General features: G+C 41.0%; 1 protein-coding gene across 2 annotated transcripts in view; it reads right to left on the bottom strand.

Moving 5' to 3' along the window:
- Nucleotides 1–21,559, bottom strand: part of UNC5C (unc-5 netrin receptor C) — a 237,948-nt gene that overhangs the window by 13,265 nt on the left and 203,124 nt on the right. The window contains exons 8-13 of one of the 2 annotated variants that reach the window (XM_085222922.1): nt 15,924–15,980; nt 14,325–14,516; nt 12,754–13,098; nt 10,588–10,675; nt 2,331–2,499; nt 484–717 (exon numbers count right to left, since the gene is read on the bottom strand). In XM_085222922.1, the coding sequence (XP_085079048.1) occupies nt 484–717; nt 2,331–2,499; nt 10,588–10,675; nt 12,754–13,098; nt 14,325–14,516; nt 15,924–15,980 (1,085 nt within the window). The remainder of the gene's footprint in view (nt 1–483; nt 718–2,330; nt 2,500–10,587; nt 10,676–12,753; nt 13,099–14,324; nt 14,517–15,923; nt 15,981–21,559) is intronic. The other variant, XM_085222923.1, reaches the window with a different exon arrangement.

Consider the following 21,559-nt stretch of genomic DNA (forward strand, 5'->3'; position numbering starts at 1 on the left):
ATTTTGGTGCCAAACTCCCAGCACAAAATACTATACACAAAGAGGTGTAATGAAGCAGTGTGAAAGCAGGCAGTGATTAACAGTCCAGAAACTTCTTTTATCATTATCAACTATTTACAAAGAGGCATTTATATGTTTCCCCATCTCTGGGGAGCTTGCACTTAGCATTAAAAATACATGAATAACGAATGAAGCCTGGCGTACCTTATGGCCCTTTAATAATGCAAAAATCTTAGGATTCAGGATATGATACAGGTAAACAAAGGAAAAAAGGCTGTTGGGTGGAAAACAGTCTGCTATGTGTGTGAGATCCCTTTACAAAGAAAACTTACAGCGTGGGAAGGTTAAATTGTAAAGCAGCAGTTGCTGTCAGGCTCTCCTGATCAGAAAAATAATCTAGGAAAATAAATACATGTAGCAGAGTGTCTGGTCACTGCATTGCTGTGATGAGAGAGGAAAAGCAGGTATGAGAGCAACAACTACCTTCAGGGCATCCTGTGTGTCATCAAGGCAGTAGACGCGGATGCTGTACTCCAGTGAGGAGCAGGACAGTGGTCCAAAGATGGCCAGTTTGAGACGTTTGGCTGCTGCTTTGGTGATGGACTGTCCCACCAAGGCATACGTGCTGAGGGTTTCTGTCAGGATATGACAGGCCTCTGGGTCCAGCTGAATATAGCACGGAGTAGTGAAGTTTTCCTCCCCGACCACCACTACATCCTAAGGGAGAAAGAAGCCATGTTAGATCTCCTGACTTCTCAGAGATGCTGTCCTTTCAGATCTCTTTCAAGCCTCAGTGATGCTCAAAGTCCTTGCTGTCTGCATCTTAGATTAATCAGATAATAAATATGAACAAATAGGTGCCCTTCACTTCCTAAGCATGAAAATATGGCCTTATAAAAACTCAAGGAAAGGAAGTAACCTCTACAATGGCCACAACTATAAGAACTATCACCTGCTGTTTCATTGGAATAATCCTCTGTGATGAAACTGCAGGGTGAATGAAAAAAAATACATAGAGCCTGGATGCAAACAACTCAGAATAAAACAATTTGCCTGCTACCTTCTCCACTAACCCCCATGCAGCACCCTGTGCACAACTCAAGGAGCTTCAAGCAGTTTTCAGAGCAGGCAGACAGAAAAGGTCAGCAGTGGATTGTAGCCTCCTCTCACATAGCTTTCATGCTCTGCACCCATCTACCTCATCCCCATTGTCTTGAAGTCTGCAGCAGTCTGGACTTAACAGAAATACGGAATTGAGCTTTGGGCCTATGGCATTCAGGATACATAGAATCACATAGTGACTTGGGTTGGAAGGAATCTTTGTCCTTCAGGAGAGCAGAAGACAAGGTGCTGCAATGCTGATTATAGTGCTGGCACCAGACACAACTGCTCTGTCAAGGGCAGGAAGGACAGAGTAGAAAATGAAGAGATGCCAGCAACCCAAGCACAAATAAAGTAACATGCATGTGGTGCCAACAGCCAGATCAGTGGGGTGCATATTGGTTGGCGAGACAGGCCGGTGTGCACTGCATGAGAGAGAGTCGGTGCCATGGGCAGTCAACAAAGCAAGACCTTGCAAAGGCTGTGCTGGACACGGCACTATTGGCAACTGCCAGCCTTCAAAATCCACTCTGTCCTCATAAAACCTGCCAGTAGAATTTGCCTTTGCCAAATTAATTATATGAGACCAAACTGGCAGCAGGCACCTCGGGGCAACAAAGTTCTCCAGAAGATGGGCTGGAGAGCTGAACTGAGGCCTGCTGAGAGCATCACATCATGCTCCAGTTAGAAAGCAAGGTGCTTCTGCTACCCAGCCCCAGGGCACCGTCCTGGTAGAGGCTCCCACCAAGCCTGCATGGCCAAGGAACACTCATAGAGGCTCCCTGAGCTAATGGGGTGTAGAGATGTACTGACTGCATAAGCTGAATGCAAAGCATGCTCCAGCAGCATCTTATGAGGTAGAACGAAGAGAAAGACAAGGCCTATCCATTTTAATAAGCTAGCTGATGTCTTGATGCTGAAGCAGAGCATTATTTGTTCTTGAAGGAAGACATGAAACAAAGAAAATTCAAAGTATTCTGTAAAAAGTATTTTCCTATTTCTAGAATTTAGTCAGAACTGATTTTCTAGTGTTCTTTTCTGTTTTCTCTCTTTTTCCCTCCCCATGACTTCAACATTATAGTTTGCCAAAGCGCAAACCCGGAGTGCAAAATCCTGCGAGGAAGACTATGTTTCACAGCACGTTTGCCCCACCACTGCCCGAGAAATGCATTTCTTGGGGCAGTAGGCACCTTGCACAGCAGGAGGAGGCCAGAGGCCTGGAGACTCACCTCCCATGGTCCCTGGGCTGCCTGGTGCTTGAGCTGGATCTGCCAGTCATCCATGTTGGGCTCAGCACAGTGGTGCATGGTCAGCACAACAGGTCGTGTCAGCAGCGCTCCTGGTGGGCCACAGCTCACCACTGGTGTCAGCAGAGTCTGGCTGTCTTCTACAGGTGGTCTGTCATGAAATATAGGGGAAAGGCAAAAAGATACGTTAAGCTAGGTAGAAAGAGCAAAAATCCTGCTCTTACAGTGTGGTTTGTAAATGGCTGCGTGCATGTGTGAGCTATCCCAGCCTAAATGCTGAGGAGTTTAAAGCAGAGGAAGCATGAGTGACTTTAACTACCCTGACATCTGGTGTATGACAAACACAGCTGAATGTGCCTCATCAGCTGCCTCCCTGAAAAATAGAGAGGACAAATTCATGATCCAGAAACCAGCAAGCACAAGCTAAGAAGTGTTCAGTGAAATCTGCACTTGAACATAGGATCAGCCCATGGGACCCTGCATTTTCTGCACTGGCTGAGGGTTCAGTTCAAGTTCATTTGTAAACACTTCTGTTTATATCATGATTTATTTTAGGGGGATTAGTTGAGACAAGAGTAAGTAAGAGACAAGTCTGCATGAACCAAAAGAGTCAAAAAGTAGCTGTGATCTTAGGGAACATACTCAAGGAGGTCAAATCAGGACAAAAGCTGAGTTGAGATTGAATTTATTGCACCTACTCTGACTACTGCAGATACATTCACAGGCACATCCTAATTTTACCCACCTTAAGCCACCTTGAATAATCCATTAATCCTACAGAAAAATGAAAGAAACTTTTAAGAAATTCTTTTTTAAAAAGCAACAAAGGCCTTTTTGAAGAGTGTCTCTCATTCATACAAATGTTGGGGGTTTCATAACAGTTTAGAAAAATGAAAAACGATGAAAAAATTGAAATGTACGCAAATCAGTAAATCCAGATGATACGCATCTGCAGATCCTTAAGGAAATTAACTGATGAGTTTACTAAATGACTTAACAATTGTTTCTAAAAAGCCATGGGCTGGAAACAAACAGTTGTGGTAGCTGTCTTTCAAGAAAACACAAAATATAACAATCTGGATGGCTATCATGAATTACATTGGTTGTTATAGCCTAACAAGACAAATGAAGCATTTAGAGCACGCATTCAGCTCCTGTTGCAGGCTATACTGATCTCTGGACTACAGGCTAAGATCAGAGGTTGTTCTCTTGCAAGGATGAACTGAATAAAATCATTGAGCAAAATTTGACTAAAATTTTTAGGTTTGGGTTTTGTTTTTATAAGAAGAAATGAGTAGCTTAAAAATAGCTCACAATGGAGTGTATTCATTAATGCCTTAACAGACATTTGAACGTTCTTCTGCAGATAAGCAGTTTCAAGAAAGTTATTAAAAAATATTAAGTCTTATGGGAATTTTTTTTTGAAAATTACAATATTCGTCTGGAAAGCGACAGAAATGACAAGCTATAGACTTAATCATCTGTTTGACCTAACTTCATCTAAAGGACTACTGACCCATGAAGGAAGGAAAATACAAATTATCACAGTTCTGCAGACTGAATTACAAGCCCAGCAGCCAGAAAGAATATAGGAGAAAATATATCATGACTGATGTAAAAAATTCATACGGTGTCTTCTAGGTGAAAAATGAGTTAAAATCAATAAGAATCTGAGCACTGATGCAAGCAGCTGAAAAAAAAAAAAAAAAAAGCCAAAAGGTCATTAAAATAATAGTGCACTGATAAATCACACAGCTGAAAGTTGTCTCGAAGTAAAATTAAGTTTAGTCACTGCTCCGTGACAAAATTTTGTTAGCTGTTAAATTTTAGGACTCTGATGGAGGGCATGATTTTGCGCTGCAGCATTTTATATCTGATTAGAACAAATATAAACGATGGCACAGAAGATGAAGTTAGGAGGCACTGCAGTCTGAACAGTTAGTGAGGGAGATGGGAAGTGGATACAACCATAAACAGGAAATGCAAAAGAATAGCAAGGTTTAGTATTTTTCTCCAAGTTGGTAATGCTGCTGGTCTCAGTGCCTCCAAAGCCCATCTCATGCAGATGCTGACCCACCTCAGCTCTCCAAAGCCTGAACCAATTTTGAGACAGCAAGTAATCTAAGCCACTTTAAAGCTTTAAGAAGCAGAGATAATAATGAGTTGTGGAGAAGCTCTCAAGTGGTGTGAAATGAGGGTAAGTGTCATTTAATAGGTGAAATCCCAGCTCTGCTGAAGTCAGTGCTAAACCCTTCCCTTATTGCTGCGAGGCCAAGATTTCTGCTCACAGTGTAGAAGACAATGTAAATAGCAGCACAATCATTAAATTTACAGACAGCAATATGTAAGACAATATTGCGAGACGCGATGGGAGACAGGAAACCATGCAAATGATTGAGGATAAAAATATTGGTGGGAAATAAAATCCATTCAGCAGCTCTCATTTCTGGACTGAAACAAGTTCCAAACACTTGTATTTAGTGGCAAGATAAAACAGTAAAAGTGGAAAAGGCATTGGGTGAACTTACTGCAACACAGCAGGTGTCACCTTGCAATGTGACATGGTTGCAAAAAGCAAATCTGAATTCTGGGGCAGTAGGGGATGAGGTGTCAAAGCACACAGAGCTGCTATTCCCTTTCCCACACAGCTCTAACATGACTGCAGGCAGCAGGGCGTTCAGGGACTGTGTCAAGAGCTTGGAAATAAACACCTGAAACTTGGAGGAATGAAACCATGCAGCACCACAGAGAGCAGAGTCACCCCGTGGCAACTGAAATGAAGAAAGAAACGCAAATCTCTTGACAGAGCTCTCCTTATTTCTCATTGTTTTTAATTTCCATCTTAAAACAAAGGGATTATGCCTTTCTATAGCTAATGAGGACCAAAACAGACGCAGTAGACAAGATATATTATACAGGAGATATTAATCTTTCAGCTCCAAGGCATAAACCCAGCACTAATTGATGGGATTAGTAAACAACAAGTTCCCCTGAAGACAGGTTATTGTGCAGCTATTCATTACAAGTATTTTTCTACTTTCTCCTGTAGCAGGTGATGCAACACTATCGAAGTCAGGGCCTCGACCGTTGCAACCAAGAACTGTGATTTCTGCTAGAGATCACTGAAGATCTAGCACACACTGACTCAGGGGACAACACAGAGAAAGGGACTTATCTCCTCCAAAGCAGAAAGACTTATCAGCAGATAGGTTTAAAACTGTATTTAAAAAAAAAAAAAAAAAAAAAAAAAAAAAACACAAAACAAAAAAAATCATCCAAGTGTGCTCACTTTTGGCTTGTATCAGTCTTTGGACTAGTTATTAGATAGGACTGGGCTTCCAACCATGTTAGTATGACTCCAAAGTCACTTTACGATAGTGATGGGAGCTGCCTTTATTTTAGAAAGACCTCGCCAAGTGTGGAATTCAACTTCATCTAGCATTACTATTAAAAGACACTAAGAATAAGTGAGAAGTCTTCAGATATTTTTAGATCTCATTCCATATCTTGCACTGCTCATCAAGAACAGTCAACTTTCATTTAAAAAAGAACAAACTTCTATTCACTACATCCGGTCCTTTCACAATCAAATTTGTGTTCTTAATGAGATCGCTCATTTGAAACCGACTCTCTGTAATGAGGTGGACTGTTTTCATTAAGGTAGCTGTCAGGCAGCAGATGTGAGCACAACCAGAGAAATCCTCACTCCTCAGCGGGCTCCCTGGCACCAAACATAGATGTTGCAGGCAAGGACCACAACTCTCCAAGAAACGAGAAGCTCACGATGGAGCAGAGAGCGGCATGGTTAACTTGCAGCAACAGATGGCAGCCCTTTCGCCCAGCTTAGCCATAAGTCAGAGGAAAGGCATTTTATTTCTCCTTTTGTTGAAGGGTCTTTATTTTTAACACACGCTCCCTCTTAAGTATCAAATCTAATATTGTCAAATGACCTCCTGGTTTATCCAAAAGTCTGTCTACAGAAGGAATCACAAACCTGCAGAACCACAGATGGTTGGAAGGGACCTCTGGAGATCATCTAGTCCGATCCCCCTGCTGAAGCAGGTTTCCTACAGTCAGTTGCATAGGAAAGAGTTCGTGGGAGATGGCGGGGCAGGGGTCATTGAATATTTCCAGAAGGGGTCTCCACAATCTCTGTATAGTTTTTTTTCCAGTGCTCTGTCACTCTCAAGTAAAAAAGTTCTTACTCGTGCTCAGATGGAACTCCCCATGTTCCCAGTTTGTGACCACTACCCCTTCTCCCGTCACTGTCCAACAACAAAAAGAGTGTGATCCCATCCACTTGACTCTGGCCCTTCAGATATCTTACATGTTGATAAGATCTGTTCTCAGTCTCCTCCCAGGAAGGTGATATGAAAAATTTTCTTCCCCTTCCCCTCCATCGAAAGCTAGGTAAGCTTTAGCTCAGTAAGGGCTCACATGGGAAACAGAAGCTGCCATACGAGATCAAGAGTCAGACCCTGTCTAGCAATGGCCAGTGCTAGATGTCTCCATAGGAAGCACAGAATTCCCCTAATTTAGCACAGAGCTATATTTGTTCCATAATCTGAGGCAGTTAAGAAATCCCTGAAGTTTGGGGCTTTATACTCTTGCTATTTAATCCTTAATTGTGTAATACCTAGGCTTTTCCAGTTACTTAAGGGAACAGCCTCTTGCTGGGTAGCAGTCACAGCAGTATGATTATTTTACAGCTCAAAAAGGGATCTCTTCTTGCAGATCTCAAATTTGGTGATACTGCCCCAGAGACCAACTAGGAGGGGGAGACCAACTATTATTACTAACAGAGATTAGTTCTGATCCCATGAGCTCAAGAAAGAAACTTGTCTGATTGCAGTGAAATATTCTCAGGCTTCTTATTTTTTCAGCTTTTTTAAAAAAAAAAATTATACGGATGTACACAAACACATTGATGCATAGATATCCTTTTCCTCATTGTAAATCACTTCTTAAAGCACATAAACTTCCTCATAAGGCTAACACAAACCTCTTACACCAGCAAAGGGATCAGTGCCTGGTAGCCACCTACAATCCATTGTGCCTGTCTGACAAACAGAATGAGAATTAGTCAAAACAGCCTGCTAGAGTACCGGGTTGAGAATAGAAAAAACCCGCTGTGCCATACTCACACTAACACACGCTTGAAGAAAACAACTGTCTCAAAGAGGCCTCTATTGCAAGCTATCAGAACCCCAATTGCCTGCAGAAGGATGTTTCTAGGCCAACCTGCATGCTCACACTCCTTGATGGATGCTGAAATGCTGTAATGTGATGAAAACTACAGCAATAATAGCAGAAGGACACAAGCCCAGGCTGCAGCAAATGAGAACAAACCCAAATACAGCAGCCATGAAAGCAAAAACAAAGGAAGAAAAATCGCTTACCTTTAGAAAGCCTCTGGTAGGCAGGGATCTCCAGCAAGATACCCATACCTCCACTACCAGCCCATACATAAAGTCTGGAAAGGGATGGATGCTGACTCCAGCCCTTGAGGTCACTCAAGTGCATTGTATGCACCTGAGGGTTGGCCCTGCCTTCTCACCAGGTGCTTAATCACTGGTTCAGGCCATGAATTAGCATTTCTGCTCTAGATATAAAATAGAATAAATATTGTATCTCGGAAAGCTTTCCTAACCAACCTGTGAGGCAACACAAAGTGTGATGTTACTGGGTTGTGAGATCTCTCCAATTTCTGTACTACAGGTTTCAGAGACTAACTGGGGAAATGGATTAGGAAAATGAAGGAAAAGAAAAGGGGAATTTGTAGGACTGAGGGATAACAGATTTCCTGTTTCAGTTTGACTCTTCAGAAGTCGTCTTGTATTTCTACAAACAAAGTATGAGCTAAATCTTAAGTTGCTGAAGATATGCTTGTGATCTGTGATGGAGAGCCTATCTGCTGCTTCAGTGGTTTTATTTAGGGTAACGCTATGAGGACCACATTCTTGCCTCAGTGCCGTTTGTATATGAAGAGGATTATAATTTCCATTTTACAGTGTCCTATCTGTGCCCTTTCAAACTACATCAACGCACAATAGGGTTTTTCAATCCATGCACATTTACACAGTGCACATGAAAATAAATGTCAGCTCTCACAAGATTTTATTGAACACACTCCAGTTACTGCTTGGCCACAAAAGCAAATGTCTGCAGTGAGTCCTCACTGTGGACTATCACTCTGCTGGAGTGCTGTGAGAGCACGGTAACAGATTTAAAAAATAATTTACGCCACATGCTAACTTGTGGTACACATATGACTCCAATTATACGAAGCAACATCTGTGGCCCATACGGGCAGAAAGAAAAGCAGAAGTGCAGTTCTGTGGCAGAAAGGGAAGTAAAAGTATTTGGTAGCACAGTGCCATGGAAGCATCCCACTACAGCTGGGTGTTGGTGCCAGTCAGCACTTTCTGTCCATGGGCATCTGGGAAAGAGGAACAGGTAACAGGGGAAAGTATTACATTTCCACTGTGTTTAAGTAATTTTTGATGACTATTCACCTCAGAGTGATGTGGGTGAGAGCTGATCAGCTCCATTTTAAATGTCAGAGAAGAGGTTGGTTTCCATAGTACTCTGGATGGAGGGCAGAAAAGCTGTTATACAGAAATCTCAAGGACTTGGGTCCATACGCTCAAGATGAAATGATCACTACAATGGGATGAGCTGTGGCCACAGCAGCCTGCCCTCTGCTCACTTCACAAAATCTTCATTTCAAGTGAGGGTTCACACCTTTCCATGCTTTTGCAGAGGTATTTCAGCTTGCATGCTCAGTTTGGTGGATGGCACCAAAGCATGTATTTCCCAACACTGGTTGACCTATACTTCCACCCCTTGTGTGAACTACTGAGTAACAGCTATCATGAAGGACACAGATTTATGATCTCTGAAACCAATAAATTAGGCTAGCATGCAGAGTTGATTGTTTACAATTGAACAAATAAAAAATCAGGGATTCCCTCCATAGCTGGCTGGAAATAAAATAATTGCGTGTACAGCTCCTGCTGGGAGTGAAACAGATTCTGGGGGGAAGAATTAGATATTTAAAGGAGAGAGATTTGGAGGTGAGTTGAGTATCAGGGAAAGCCTTCTGATTTTCATTATTTTTTCCCTTCCTTTTTTTCAATACTGTTTACAACCTTCTTTAAAACACAGTCAAAAGTAATAGGAATACAATCAATATTAAATATGAACACAGACTCTTCTTCTGTAGCTGCAATTAGCTATTTTCAAAGAGCAAGACGTGAATAATGTATGCAAAAGTGCAAGGGGGGTAAGTTACTTATTTCTTCCTTAAGCAGATTATTTTAACATGGCTGAAAGACTACCAAGCTAAAGAATAGTGTTCAATATCACACAGTGTATAAACAGATGTGGCTTAGCACATTATAAAAGCCATTAAAGGGCTGAGCCAAAAAATATATCTAGCTATGGGGAGGACAAAGAGACAAAGTACCGTGTAATGATTGCTTAGTTTTCCATTTGTCATTCAGCTTTTGTTCATGAGTCCATTCAGCAGACTAAGATCTCACCTTCCTTTTCATTAAGTTTTTACTAAATTGCTTCAAATGGTCTCTTGATCCTCATGGAAACCCTCTTTATGTCAAGGCTGCCAGATCACTCAAGATACATTGAGTCCTGGAATATAAATCAGCCACGTGTGCATATAGAGGTCAGCAAGCAGAAAAGGGATCATTTAGTTGCTGGCTCTGGGTGGCCCATGGCATAGTGTGCTCTGGTGGCTCTGTCCTCATCACTTCATGGATGAGCCATGCCCATGAATAGTAAAATACAAATTCATCTTCCTTACAACAGGAGAGGAGGTTTTGCAAAGCACGTGGTCAGATACCTGTCCTTCTGTGGAGCTGATTTGTCACTCTGTTCTCTCCCTCACGGAATGGGTCTTTACTAGGACATTACCTCACACTTTCTCTGCTGCACTGGATTCATGCTGGTTTCCTTTCTGTGCTTCTGGCTTAGATTCAGCATCCTCCAGCCTGAGAGATTGCTGCAGAATGCAATCCTTCATTAGGAAAGCAAAAGTCTGAGCTGGTTTTGTGTAGAGTTGTCATCTTTGCTCAAGTTTATCTCCAGGTCATCAAATAACTTCAACATAGCTGGCTTTGCATAAGCATAGTATCACAGGTTTGTTTACTACATTTTCTTCCACACCCTCTTCCTCTCCATTAATGCACTCAAATAAATGCACAAAGCAAGTAAATTTTACCTCATGCTCTCCTTCCTGTGGACTGTCACATACATTTCATAGACTCTTCCTTGGGGAACAGCCCCTGCTGGGATCAGCAAACTCACTCCTGCAGAATAGAAGAGACAAAAAAAGATAAAATGGAAAAAAAAAAAAGAAAAAAAAAGTCAGGTGAACCTTTGAAGAGGAGCAACAGGAGAAGCAGTAGGTGACATCGGCAATGCTAGATTTTCACCCAGCCTCACAAGAGGGCTCTAAATGAGTTTAGCAACTCTGGAGATAAAGCATTTACTGCAGCCCCAGCATCTCTTGTGCCTCAGGATGAAATGCTGCAGCAGAGAAGAGGATTTTCTTTCCTTCTCTTTTATTTTATTTAAAGAGCAAACAGATGGTTACACTGCTTCTTACCTTGTAAAATAATGGAAAGGGAACAACTCTGAGTAAATTTTCCAACAGCTGTAACAGGATATATCTCCCTAGGCAATTCCTATTTAATTAAGAGCAAGAAAGGAAGGCAGTGGAGTACTATCCCAGGAAGCAACTAGAACTAGTTGTTTCTTGAAAGATGGGCTCTGATACTGGCATCATATTTGTTAATGCACTCAGCTTCTAATTAGACTACCAGGGAGACAAAATGGGGCTTCTTGGTATTTTGAATGTGCCTGCTTCTGTGGAATGGCTCAAAATTTGGATATCCAACCTTGAAAAATGTGTGCAACTACACTCTGTGCCCCTTTAGGGCTGATCAATTGCAAAATTCTGTTCTTACATTGCAAGGAACTCCCCAGGAATCAGAAGTCATGTCCTTGCATGGCAAACATAGCTCAGGAACTCTCTGGCACGCTGCTGGACACGGCTCTGCCAGCTGTCTATGCAGATGCGAGCTAGTGGGGCATTCTGGCAGGGGTTTGAATTCAGCTATGATACGTAGCTCAATATAAACCTATAGGTAGATTATTTCCTTATATGCATACTCACAATAGAGTTATTATAAAATCTTTTATGGCCCTCTCTCTTCTCTTCAGTGTATATTGTTTGGTTACACTGGAAACCTCCCATGTACTAGAGTTGTACTGGGAGTCAGTCCCACAACTGGCTTTGCATGGGAGGGATTAGCTGCGAAAGTGTTTTCTATTAAGGTTTTCTAACTTGTTTCTCTACAGGACTGTTACAACATCCCTGTGCATGTTCTCAGATGTAGAGACAGGTGTACGGTACATGAAGGACTTTGATCATCTTGCTAGGAGGATATACATAAATTCATCTAGAAGCAGCACAGAGGCTTATGCAGGAGTGGTAGACAGATTGATATATCTTCCAAAACTTGTTTTAATAATTTTAAAGAGATTACAGTGATGAATAAGCATTTCTTTTTCTTTACAAATTGATATTAATATATGTGAATTAAATATGACAATAGACTTTGCTGAACCATTCACCACCACGGCATAAGAAACCTGAGTATTAATGCCTACTCTCAGCTGCAGCTTATAGAACTGTGAAATCTAGAATAGTATAGCATGAATTTTCAGTAGTGCTCAGCAGTCTGTACCAAGCGTCTTAAAGCAGTTCAGCTTTCAATTAGGCTCTGTGAAAAGAAGACGCTGCTCCTCAAAGAGGAACACTACTGCTTATGGCCCACTTTTGGCTGCATCCTGGCAGTACAGGTCTGCATCCTGGAAGGAACAAACTAATCCTATGCCAACCAGATGCTTTGCTTTCTCCATAACATCAATGAACAAAAAAGGATCCAGTAAAGAGACAAGGTTAAGAAGCTTTTTCTTGGTCTGGGCACTGTGCTGTAAAACGACCAAGAACTGAACAGAAGATACAAAGTTGGAAGCTGTGAGACTTTGAGCTATATGGTCTCACATGGGAGCATCTAGGTGTAAAACTTTGAAAACTTTAGTTCATTTATGAACTAAATAGAAGCATGGCTTTCCTCAAAAACATCTTAACATATAGGAAAAGACTGGCAGCACTTCAATGCCCTGTAACATTCTGTTAAAAAGGCAGCCAGGATTTTGGGAAAGTGAACCTTGAAATATTTTAGTTAATCTGATTGAGTAAAACACACCTGTTTGTTCTGACCAAAGAAAAGGCAAACTCCCTGGAGTGACCTTGTTTTTCTCTGGTATAGAAGAAAGCTAACCTCACTTAAACCCTTGAAATATGGCTAGCACTTACCTGAATTGGGAATTACTAGGTGGCCCCCTAAGGAGTTGAAGGTCCCAAATGCAGTGCAGGATGGGTCTGTTTGCCGTGCAAGGCTTTGGTTCTTCAAGTTCAATGTCTCATTCTCCAACAGAGACTGGGTAATCTGTGGGGACAGCTTGGAGGAGAAGTCAGAGAGTTCATCCTGGGGGGTGACTGCTCCAGAGGTATTATAAACTTTGATCTTCAGATTGGGCAGTGGGTCCAGGATCGGAGAATTGGTCATTGGAATTTTATCAGAGACATCATGCAAGGCATACACAGGACCCCTGTACATGGCTGCAGCAGAAGTGAGGTCTGGTGGCACTGCCAAGAGGTCTGCATTGGAAATGAGAAAGAAGAACCATATTGCTTATGATTACTTCTCTAATCTGACGACTTTCTTCTGCTTAATGATTTGGTTTTGCATTCTGTTCTGCTCATACCAAAGGCTAAGATATACAAGGTACTTGTAAACTGACCTTCATACCTTTTCCAGGTACCTGTATCTAGCAATGGCCCAGGGCTTGTGTTGTCTGAACTGCTCTGGAATCTAAATGTTATACAAAATTACAGCACATTTCTGCTCTAAGGATTTTTCACTGGCATTATTTTTCAGGCTGTGCTCAGACTTCAAGTGTGACATGCCTAGCCTCATGGCCAGGCGTTTTCCATGCTCAATAGATACAATAGAATTAATTAATACTCCTACCTTAAACACTAAGAGATTCATTAAGGAATTTCTCAAACTGGCATAAAAACAGAAATTCTGAATTAGCAGAAAGAACACAGCTATGAAGTCCTCGTGCCCACAACTCCCAGACAGTGTAAAAGTAGTACCTGCATCACACAGAAAACGACACTTCTGCTAACCTTCCTTATAACAGCTCTCTTGTAATCTCAACTCTTTATATTGATTTACTTTTCATAAACATGTACTGGAAGAAAAGAACTCTTCAGCTTAAACGTGGATCTTGAAAGAGCCAGCCTCAGCATATGACTGTTTGTTTTCTGGATGCCGAAGCATGGAAATTATCTATTATGTACTAGTGATAAAAATGTTAATTATTAAGTGATATTACACTACAACCTCTTCTACATTGTCCATTGAAGGTATAGTACTTCTTTAACTATGCACTATTTATGCATGTAAGATAGGGCACAGTAAAAGAGGCTATTAGTGAAGTAAAAGGGAAGAAGATGTGATGGAATTATTGTACTGTAATATTGCTCCTGTGATTAACCCTGCCTCTCTTGTTTCTGTCTTAGCTTTGCCTTTGATGTAAATTTGAGCAGGACCTGTATTTTTATAAATGTCTGTTTCACTCTCACATTCACATTCTCTCTTTAGATGTTAAATTCCTCTGCTGTATGTTCCTGAGCACATCTGAAAAAAGCTGCTGCGGGTTTTTAGTGCTTGACCATCAGAAACAAATGGATATAATCTTTCTCTCATTTATGAAGTGCCAACAGGCATCCCGCAGATATCATTCATACAGCCCTAGAGACCATATCCTTATAGTATCCCCCTGAATTGGTCAACATGGAATGAAGTGACAACTAACCTTGCCTTGCAGCCTTGATGTTAACAGGCTGAAATCCCCCATTTAGTGCCGACGAGTCGATAATATCTGACTCAAAGTCACGGTGGTTCTTGCGATAGACAAACAGGGCCACAACCACAGAAATAGCCAGGCACACGATCACAGCAATGACAATCCCCACGTAGAGAGCAACATCATCCGAGTCAGGTGCAGCTAGAGGAAGAGAGGAAAGAACCTTGAAGAAACGTGCTTCTCACAGGGTCTTTTGAGAAAATACATTCTTATTATTCCCGTTTCCTGCAGATATTTACTACCTTTTTATAGGTTAATTTAAAATCCATTTCTAAAGCTATATAACAGGTCTATGCCCTTTTTATGGGAAATGATCTCTGTTTTCTCTTTAACTCTTGTTCTATTTCTTTACCTATCTACTCGTTCATCTATCTAGCACCCAGTGAAGCACTAAACACATAACACAGTCTCATGAAACAAATTCACCCTATGAACTAAAACAGTATGTCTTTGAGATATAGCATCATAATATTAGTATTTAATTGTTTATCTATTAGTGAAGATCATGTTGTGTGTTTTTAAACTTCAGAAGCCCTATTTTTTAATTAAGAAAAAAAAACCAAAACACAAAAAAGTCCAATTTCTACAGAATGCCTGTAGAACTTATTTTGTGATTTCTGACTGATAAGGTGTTGAGCCATTTTCTTTTGCCTTTAAAAAATGTCCAGGAAAGCAAAGAATCAACCACTGAATTCTCATTACTGGCACTAACACATACGTATTTGGATAAAAGCTAAAGCAGGCATGAGAAATAATGTGGTAATTTACTAAAAGGAACCCAGATTTATTACAGCTGTCTTGTGAGAAAATGGCTCTGATATTTCTACTAGCTGCTTATACCGTATCTTCAGCACTAATTCCAGGGTAATCTCCAGCATCATTATCAACTACACTTTTTTCCAAAAGGCCTGAATACATGATCAAAATTTGATGTGTTTCTACATAGTGAAAAATCTCAGTAGCAGAGACAATGCAAAAAAGAAAATGAAAAATCAAATCAGACCTTTTTAGCAGCCATTTTTGTTAATTTAAAACATGTGAAATCACTTTTATTTCATGTTTTGCTCCCCACCTTTTAGTCATTTAAGCTAAGCTGCCCTCCAGCACAGAGGTGAGAGTTGGCAGATGTTGAAAAGGACTGATCAAAGTCCATCAGCCTCTGGCTATGAAACTTTCAACGTGCCAGCCTCAAAACAGCAGGACTTACATCCCCAGCGGTTCAGGAAGCAGATCTCTGAGTTACAGCTCAATGCAAAGTTATCCCTCCATCACATTTCTTCCAATTGCTAAGGAAACACTAACAAGAGAGAGGGTTCATTCTCTCCATTTTCTACCTTTGATGCAGCTTCTTCTCCCATTTTCCCTAGGTAGAAGGGCTGTGATCAGCCTGTGTCAGCCCACTGATAGGGAAGCCGCTGTCAAGCAGGCAGCTTCATTTGCCCAATCCATCTTTGCCTAGGCACGCAGATCTGGCACAACACTAAAGCTTGACCCCAGGAACAGCATTGCATTAGTGTCCAGGAACGTAAAATGAAACATTAAACTTACAAGAAAATCCATATTCATTCTGGGTTCTCTGTTCAGTTGAAATAGGATAAATGAAACCTTAAAAAGAAAGAAATTAAACAAAAATGGGAACAAAATCAAATTAATGAGGAGAACAAAAAAGGGAAGCATGAAAAATGGTTTAATTAAAAAAAAAAAGGAAAAGAAATTGATGGCACTTTAGAATTCCGATACAGCACAGAATTATGATTTTGCATCCTATGTCTCCTCCAGAGTCTTACTAAGAATTACTAAGTAGGCAGATTGAATTTCTAAGCCAAAATCGGTCTCGAGTCACTAACTTTGGAGTGCTTAAAGTCTTTCTTTTATAGAGCATAAACTCTAATGGATCTAATTTATTTCAGACATCAAGGGTCATTAGCATATGGAAAGTCTTTTTTCCCTATCCCTGCCATATGCTTTAATTCCCAGGACATGTTCGGTGAGGCTCTAAACAGTTTTTTTATTTAATTATAGTAGCTTGCTGTTGATCTAATAGAGCTAAAGGAGACCTGTCGTCACAAGTCAGAGGTTAAATACCCATTTGCTGAGCAGAGTCCATGCAGAAAGCCCTTTTTCTGGATTTCCATGGAATTATTTTATCCTCTCTTTAATACGCGTTCAATAGGAATTCCTCAGGGAGCAAAGAATTTGTCAGCAAACAGGAAACTGAGTGCCTTCCCTTCAAAATTATTAAAAAATCAATAAGGCCTCTGGGGTCATAGCATTATTTATTTGAAATCTTTGCAAGCCCTGTATATCGACAAAATGATAACACAATTTACAGTTATATTTCAGAGTGGCTAAATAAGAAACATCGTTTCTTTAGTCTCTTCTTTCTACAGCTTGTACAGCGAAGCACGCTGAGGATGTTTGGCTTTACAGGAGATCAGTGGAGTTGCTGAGTATCTCTCAGCCCCCCTCCATTTACGTGGGGAGCAAGGGAAAGGCTCTGAGTCGCATCCTCTTGGAGAGGGAAATGACAAAGCAAGGGTAAGTCACTGCCATGGATGGAATTAGGGTGGGTGCCAGGGAAAGGGTTCCCCTCTTCCTCCTTTTGAAGGGAATCCCACAGTTCTCTCCATCTCCCCATGCCTTGGGGCATACTGCGAGGAGCTCGCACAACACTGGGCTCCTGCATATGAAACAAAACTGGACTCCTGGTGTGCACCTAATGGACAGGACCACACTATAGGCAGATCAGAATAATCTCCAGCTCCCAGAAATGTTGAGATCGGTGCTCAGCATCTGTTGAACTTTGCGTATCTCATCCTGCTTTGCTGCGCCGCTTGCTAATGAAGATACAGTCTGTCCCAATTGCAGATACAGACATACCTCCCCACAAAGTTTTCAGACATTAACTATCACATAAATGCTACCTCAATGAAATGCCAGAGCAAGAAGAACTGCTTTCTGACGATGATGTTTTTTTCTGAGGCATGATGGGATAGACTATACTGCCTGTAATATCTACTTAAAACTTTATCTCACCGCAATGATTCCAGCCTTACAATTGCTTTCAGAAATACTATGTTCTCACACTCATTTATTTTGTCTGTTGAGGCAAGCTCACTTACGTGTACTCTCAGCATGCACACTAAATCTTTTGTAATAACTGCTTCCCACTTTTACCAGTGTGCTTGTGGCATCAGCCGTAAAAAGGCAGGCAACTTCTGAGGGCTTGAGTGGGTGCTCAGCAAGTTGGAGCATGAATTTACTGTGAGCTGGTTACTCCCCAATTATTCCCCAGGTGAATGGTGAGGTGTATATTTAGTCCACCTAAATTCCAGCTGTTTCAGCTATAACCTTATGGCCAATATTTCCTATGGCATGATGTCCCTGGAGAGCAGGGGCAGCCAGAAGAAATGCAAGGTACAAAAACAAGGCTGAATTTAGGCTGGCTGCTTCTCCAAATGCCTCATACTCAAACCTGCTGAGAGATCCCTGTATTTCCTGTGTCCCATTGTGTATTTTTGGGAGAGCTGGCATAGGGTAACATACCTGAACCAGATCTGCATCACCTAAACTTGTGCAGAGCTTGCACTCCTTCATGCAGAGCCAGAAAGGCCATTCCCCTTTCTTTCAGTTGTTTTTCAGCTGGCAGGTGTGGCATTTGAGGCTGCATGTCATTCCTGCCACACAGGAAGTGATTTGATATATGCCAGTCAGGGCACAAAAAATGGCACCGCCTGAATTAGCTGTGAGTTTACTGACAGCCTTTTCTATTCCCAACAAAGTAGAAATCCAAGTTCAAGTATTCTCAGTAAAGTAACCAACTGTTGTCTCAAAATACACTAAAAGAAGCAGCAATCTCTTCATAGACCCTATTTGTTGCAAATACTTATTTCCTCTGACAATTTTGCATAGATTCCCATACTGATAACTGCAAAGAACAGCCTTGTAGCTGCCAAAGATTGATACTAACTCCTTTACCAGAAACGCTTTCTGTCTGTATTCAAAGCACACCTATTACAAAGAGGAAGAAAAGACAAGGAAAATTTTTGCTTTCATTACTCTTACAAACTGACATATTTTACAAATGGCATTTGATTTTACCCTCCCGTCTGTACCACTACTGAGTGGCAACTTTCTGAGCAAACCTTTGCAGCTGGAAAAACGTGTTCTGAATAGGAGAAAGAAGGGGACGAAGTGGAAGGGCCAAAGCCATGAGATGGCATGCTGAGCTTTTAGTTGTGGGCATACCAATTTTTTACCAAGAGCCGAGTCATGTCTGAGCATGCTGGCCATGGATAGATAAATAGCCATCCATGCTGGAGACTGCAAAGTCCTTGTCAAGGAGACAGCATTGCACAAGCTGGGCAGTGGTGTCCATAAGACCTCCCCTGACTGAAGCAAGAGGACTCCTCACCTCAGGTTGGTTATTAAGCATCCCAGCCAAGCTGGGCCATGCCATCAGTCCGCTGAACAGCACATCAAATGCCAGCTCCATTTGTGCTTGCAAATTAAGGACAATTGTAGGAGATGACTCAAACACGGTTACTATAGGCACCCTTTGCCATTTGGGCAGGAGCTTCTAGAATAAAACAATTTTTAGGCGCTCCTTTGTCATGAAAGAGTGTTCCAAGAGGGAGTGGGCCTTGCCATGGCAATGGAAGGCTTGAGGCTGCACACAGCAATGCTAGCTGCACAGAAGGCTGGTCTATGGCCATGCTCCCAGCACCACAGCACAGGTGCTGGTTTAGAAAGTGGGCTTTCATACCAGTTGCTTTGACTACACCTTCGAACCATAAGAAAGGATGTTTTCATCGGATAATGATGCAAACCTGCTGGGATTAGCACCTATAATAATAAAGAATGACTCCCCTCTTCTCTTCAAAGTAACTGCAGTGAATAGACATCTTTTTCATTTAATTTTTTTTTTTTTTCCTCCCCTGTATCAACAGCATTGCCTGGCAAAAACCTCAGGACTTCTACCAGGATCGTCACATTTTTTAACGAGGGTAAATGTAGAAAGGTGCTGTTGGCTTTGACTCTAGGAAGGCTGCCGAGGCTGCTGACTCACACACGGAGCAGCTGGCTTCACAGTGAGCTACTTGCTTTGAGAAAAATAATTTAAGCTTTTTCCTACAGCTTGTTGGGAAATGTACATTTCAAAGCAGCTTTTGATTTTTTGTTGTGTAACTTACTGCTGGATGAGTCAAATAGTAATAAACATACTTTACACTTGCATAGTCCCTTCTGTTTGAGGATCTCAGTCACTTACCAACAGTGGCTATTTATTTCCCTCATTTTACAAGTACTGCACTCTATGTCATACCTGGAGAATCAGTGGGAGGCTTGGGCTATGCACAGAAATTGCACCAATGTAATTGCATATTAAATGTATTTATGAAAAAGTCTTTAATTAATTTGATGTTTCTCCATGGATTCTACTTTATATTCCATTTTAAGCTTGTAAATACTTTTTTTTTTTTTTTTTTTTTGTCCCTGTAAAAGTGCTTCCATTAAGTGTTAAAGGTGGACTTTTTTAACTCAAGTAATTACATAGACACAAATGCTTTGTACAAATGCAGCTATGTCATTATAAAGATGCGTTCCCTAGGCATTGGCTATTTGCTTTCCATAAAGAATACCTACAGCAATTTAAACACTTTTATACCAATATAATATGCTGAAAGGAGGAATATGTCAAAGGTCAGAGAACTGGAAAGAAAAACCAGTCTAACACTGATACACAGAAAAGACTTCAGCAGGCTTTTTATCAATTTAGCTTAACTCAATTTCTGTACCAGTTACATTTACACTGCTTTGGGAAATTGAGTCCATTTAACTAAATAGATTTTGAAGCTCATTTAATTAGTCTGGTGCTGTTTGCAAACACAAATGATCCCTAACCATTGGGAGCCCAGCCGGAGCGTTCTGGTCCCACATGCCTTGCTCCAACCTTCTGGAAATCCATTTGTGCCAACAACCACAGGAGACTCAAAGGCACGTCATTGGGGTTGAACAGTCTTTAGAATATCTGAATGTGTGGAATCAACTGGCTTAGGTGGTTAGCTGTGACATAGCAGAACATCTCTTTTTACAGCAAGAATTCAGCTGCTGCAATTTGCCTCAGGAAAATTCCCTCTGCCAAGGGATGGGGTAGGAATGAAGAACCTCAGACCTATGACAGATAATAATTGTACAGAGATTATGGTGCTGACTCCTCTGAGTCAGAAATTGAAACAGATTGTCATCAAAAAGCCACCAAAACAACTTTTTAAAACTATTTCCAACTCCACTCTCCAGGGATGAATATACCTCTCAAAATATTTATGAGCATATATATACATGCATACTACACAAAGTAGGAATTCAGTATCATGACCACAGGCATCCTGAAATCCTGTGTCTGATTTTACCTGGAAAGCCCTTAGCCAGGGAACTAGCATATTTTAAAGACAACTTTGTTCCTTGTGGTGTACAGTAGGTTACAGCTTCACACAGAGAAAATTTTGTAACTGCCTTCTCTTTCTGGTCCCTAATAGATTTTACCAGCTTTCTAGTCATACTGAAATTGTATTATTGTTTCATTTTTTAGCAGATAATGAAAATGTTTTATTCTGTTACTTGCAGAAAATAAAATATCAACATAAGAAAGAAAGGGGGAAAAAAAGCCTTTTCCATTTGTATTTTCTCCAGCTGCCTGCGTCACTACTTTCTCTTCCCTGCAGGTAACTACATAAGATGGTGGAGCAGCTGAAGGTGATATTTCTGGGCACATTGATACTTATCCAGTTTGGGTCATATTTATAAAAACATTTACAATTATCCTACAAAGAAACTGCTTTATGCCATTAGCTGCTGAGGTCACAGCTAATGGTACATGTTTTGAGACTGTATCAAGGTTAGTGAGATTTTGAGACATGCACACACATTTAATAAAGTGAAGACTGCATAAAGTACATCAAAACTGCTCGTTTCTTTAATGCATAATATTTTAATCTGGCATCACTTGCTTCTAATCTATAAATGCTCTTTCTCCTCTGCACAGTGCTTTTAAAAGGAGCTAGGGTCATGTAATTATGTGGTCCTTTTGAAAGCCTAGCCACATTGATGTGTCCCCATATCATCCTGTTGCAATGAACATGACAGATTGAGCATAATATACAGTAATAGCCCATTTTCCCCTTTTG

Source organism: Meleagris gallopavo, chromosome 4, assembly GCF_905368555.1.
Source record: "Meleagris gallopavo chromosome 4, MGAL_WU_HG_1.1, whole genome shotgun sequence".
Taxonomy (NCBI): Eukaryota; Metazoa; Chordata; class Aves; order Galliformes; family Phasianidae; genus Meleagris; species Meleagris gallopavo.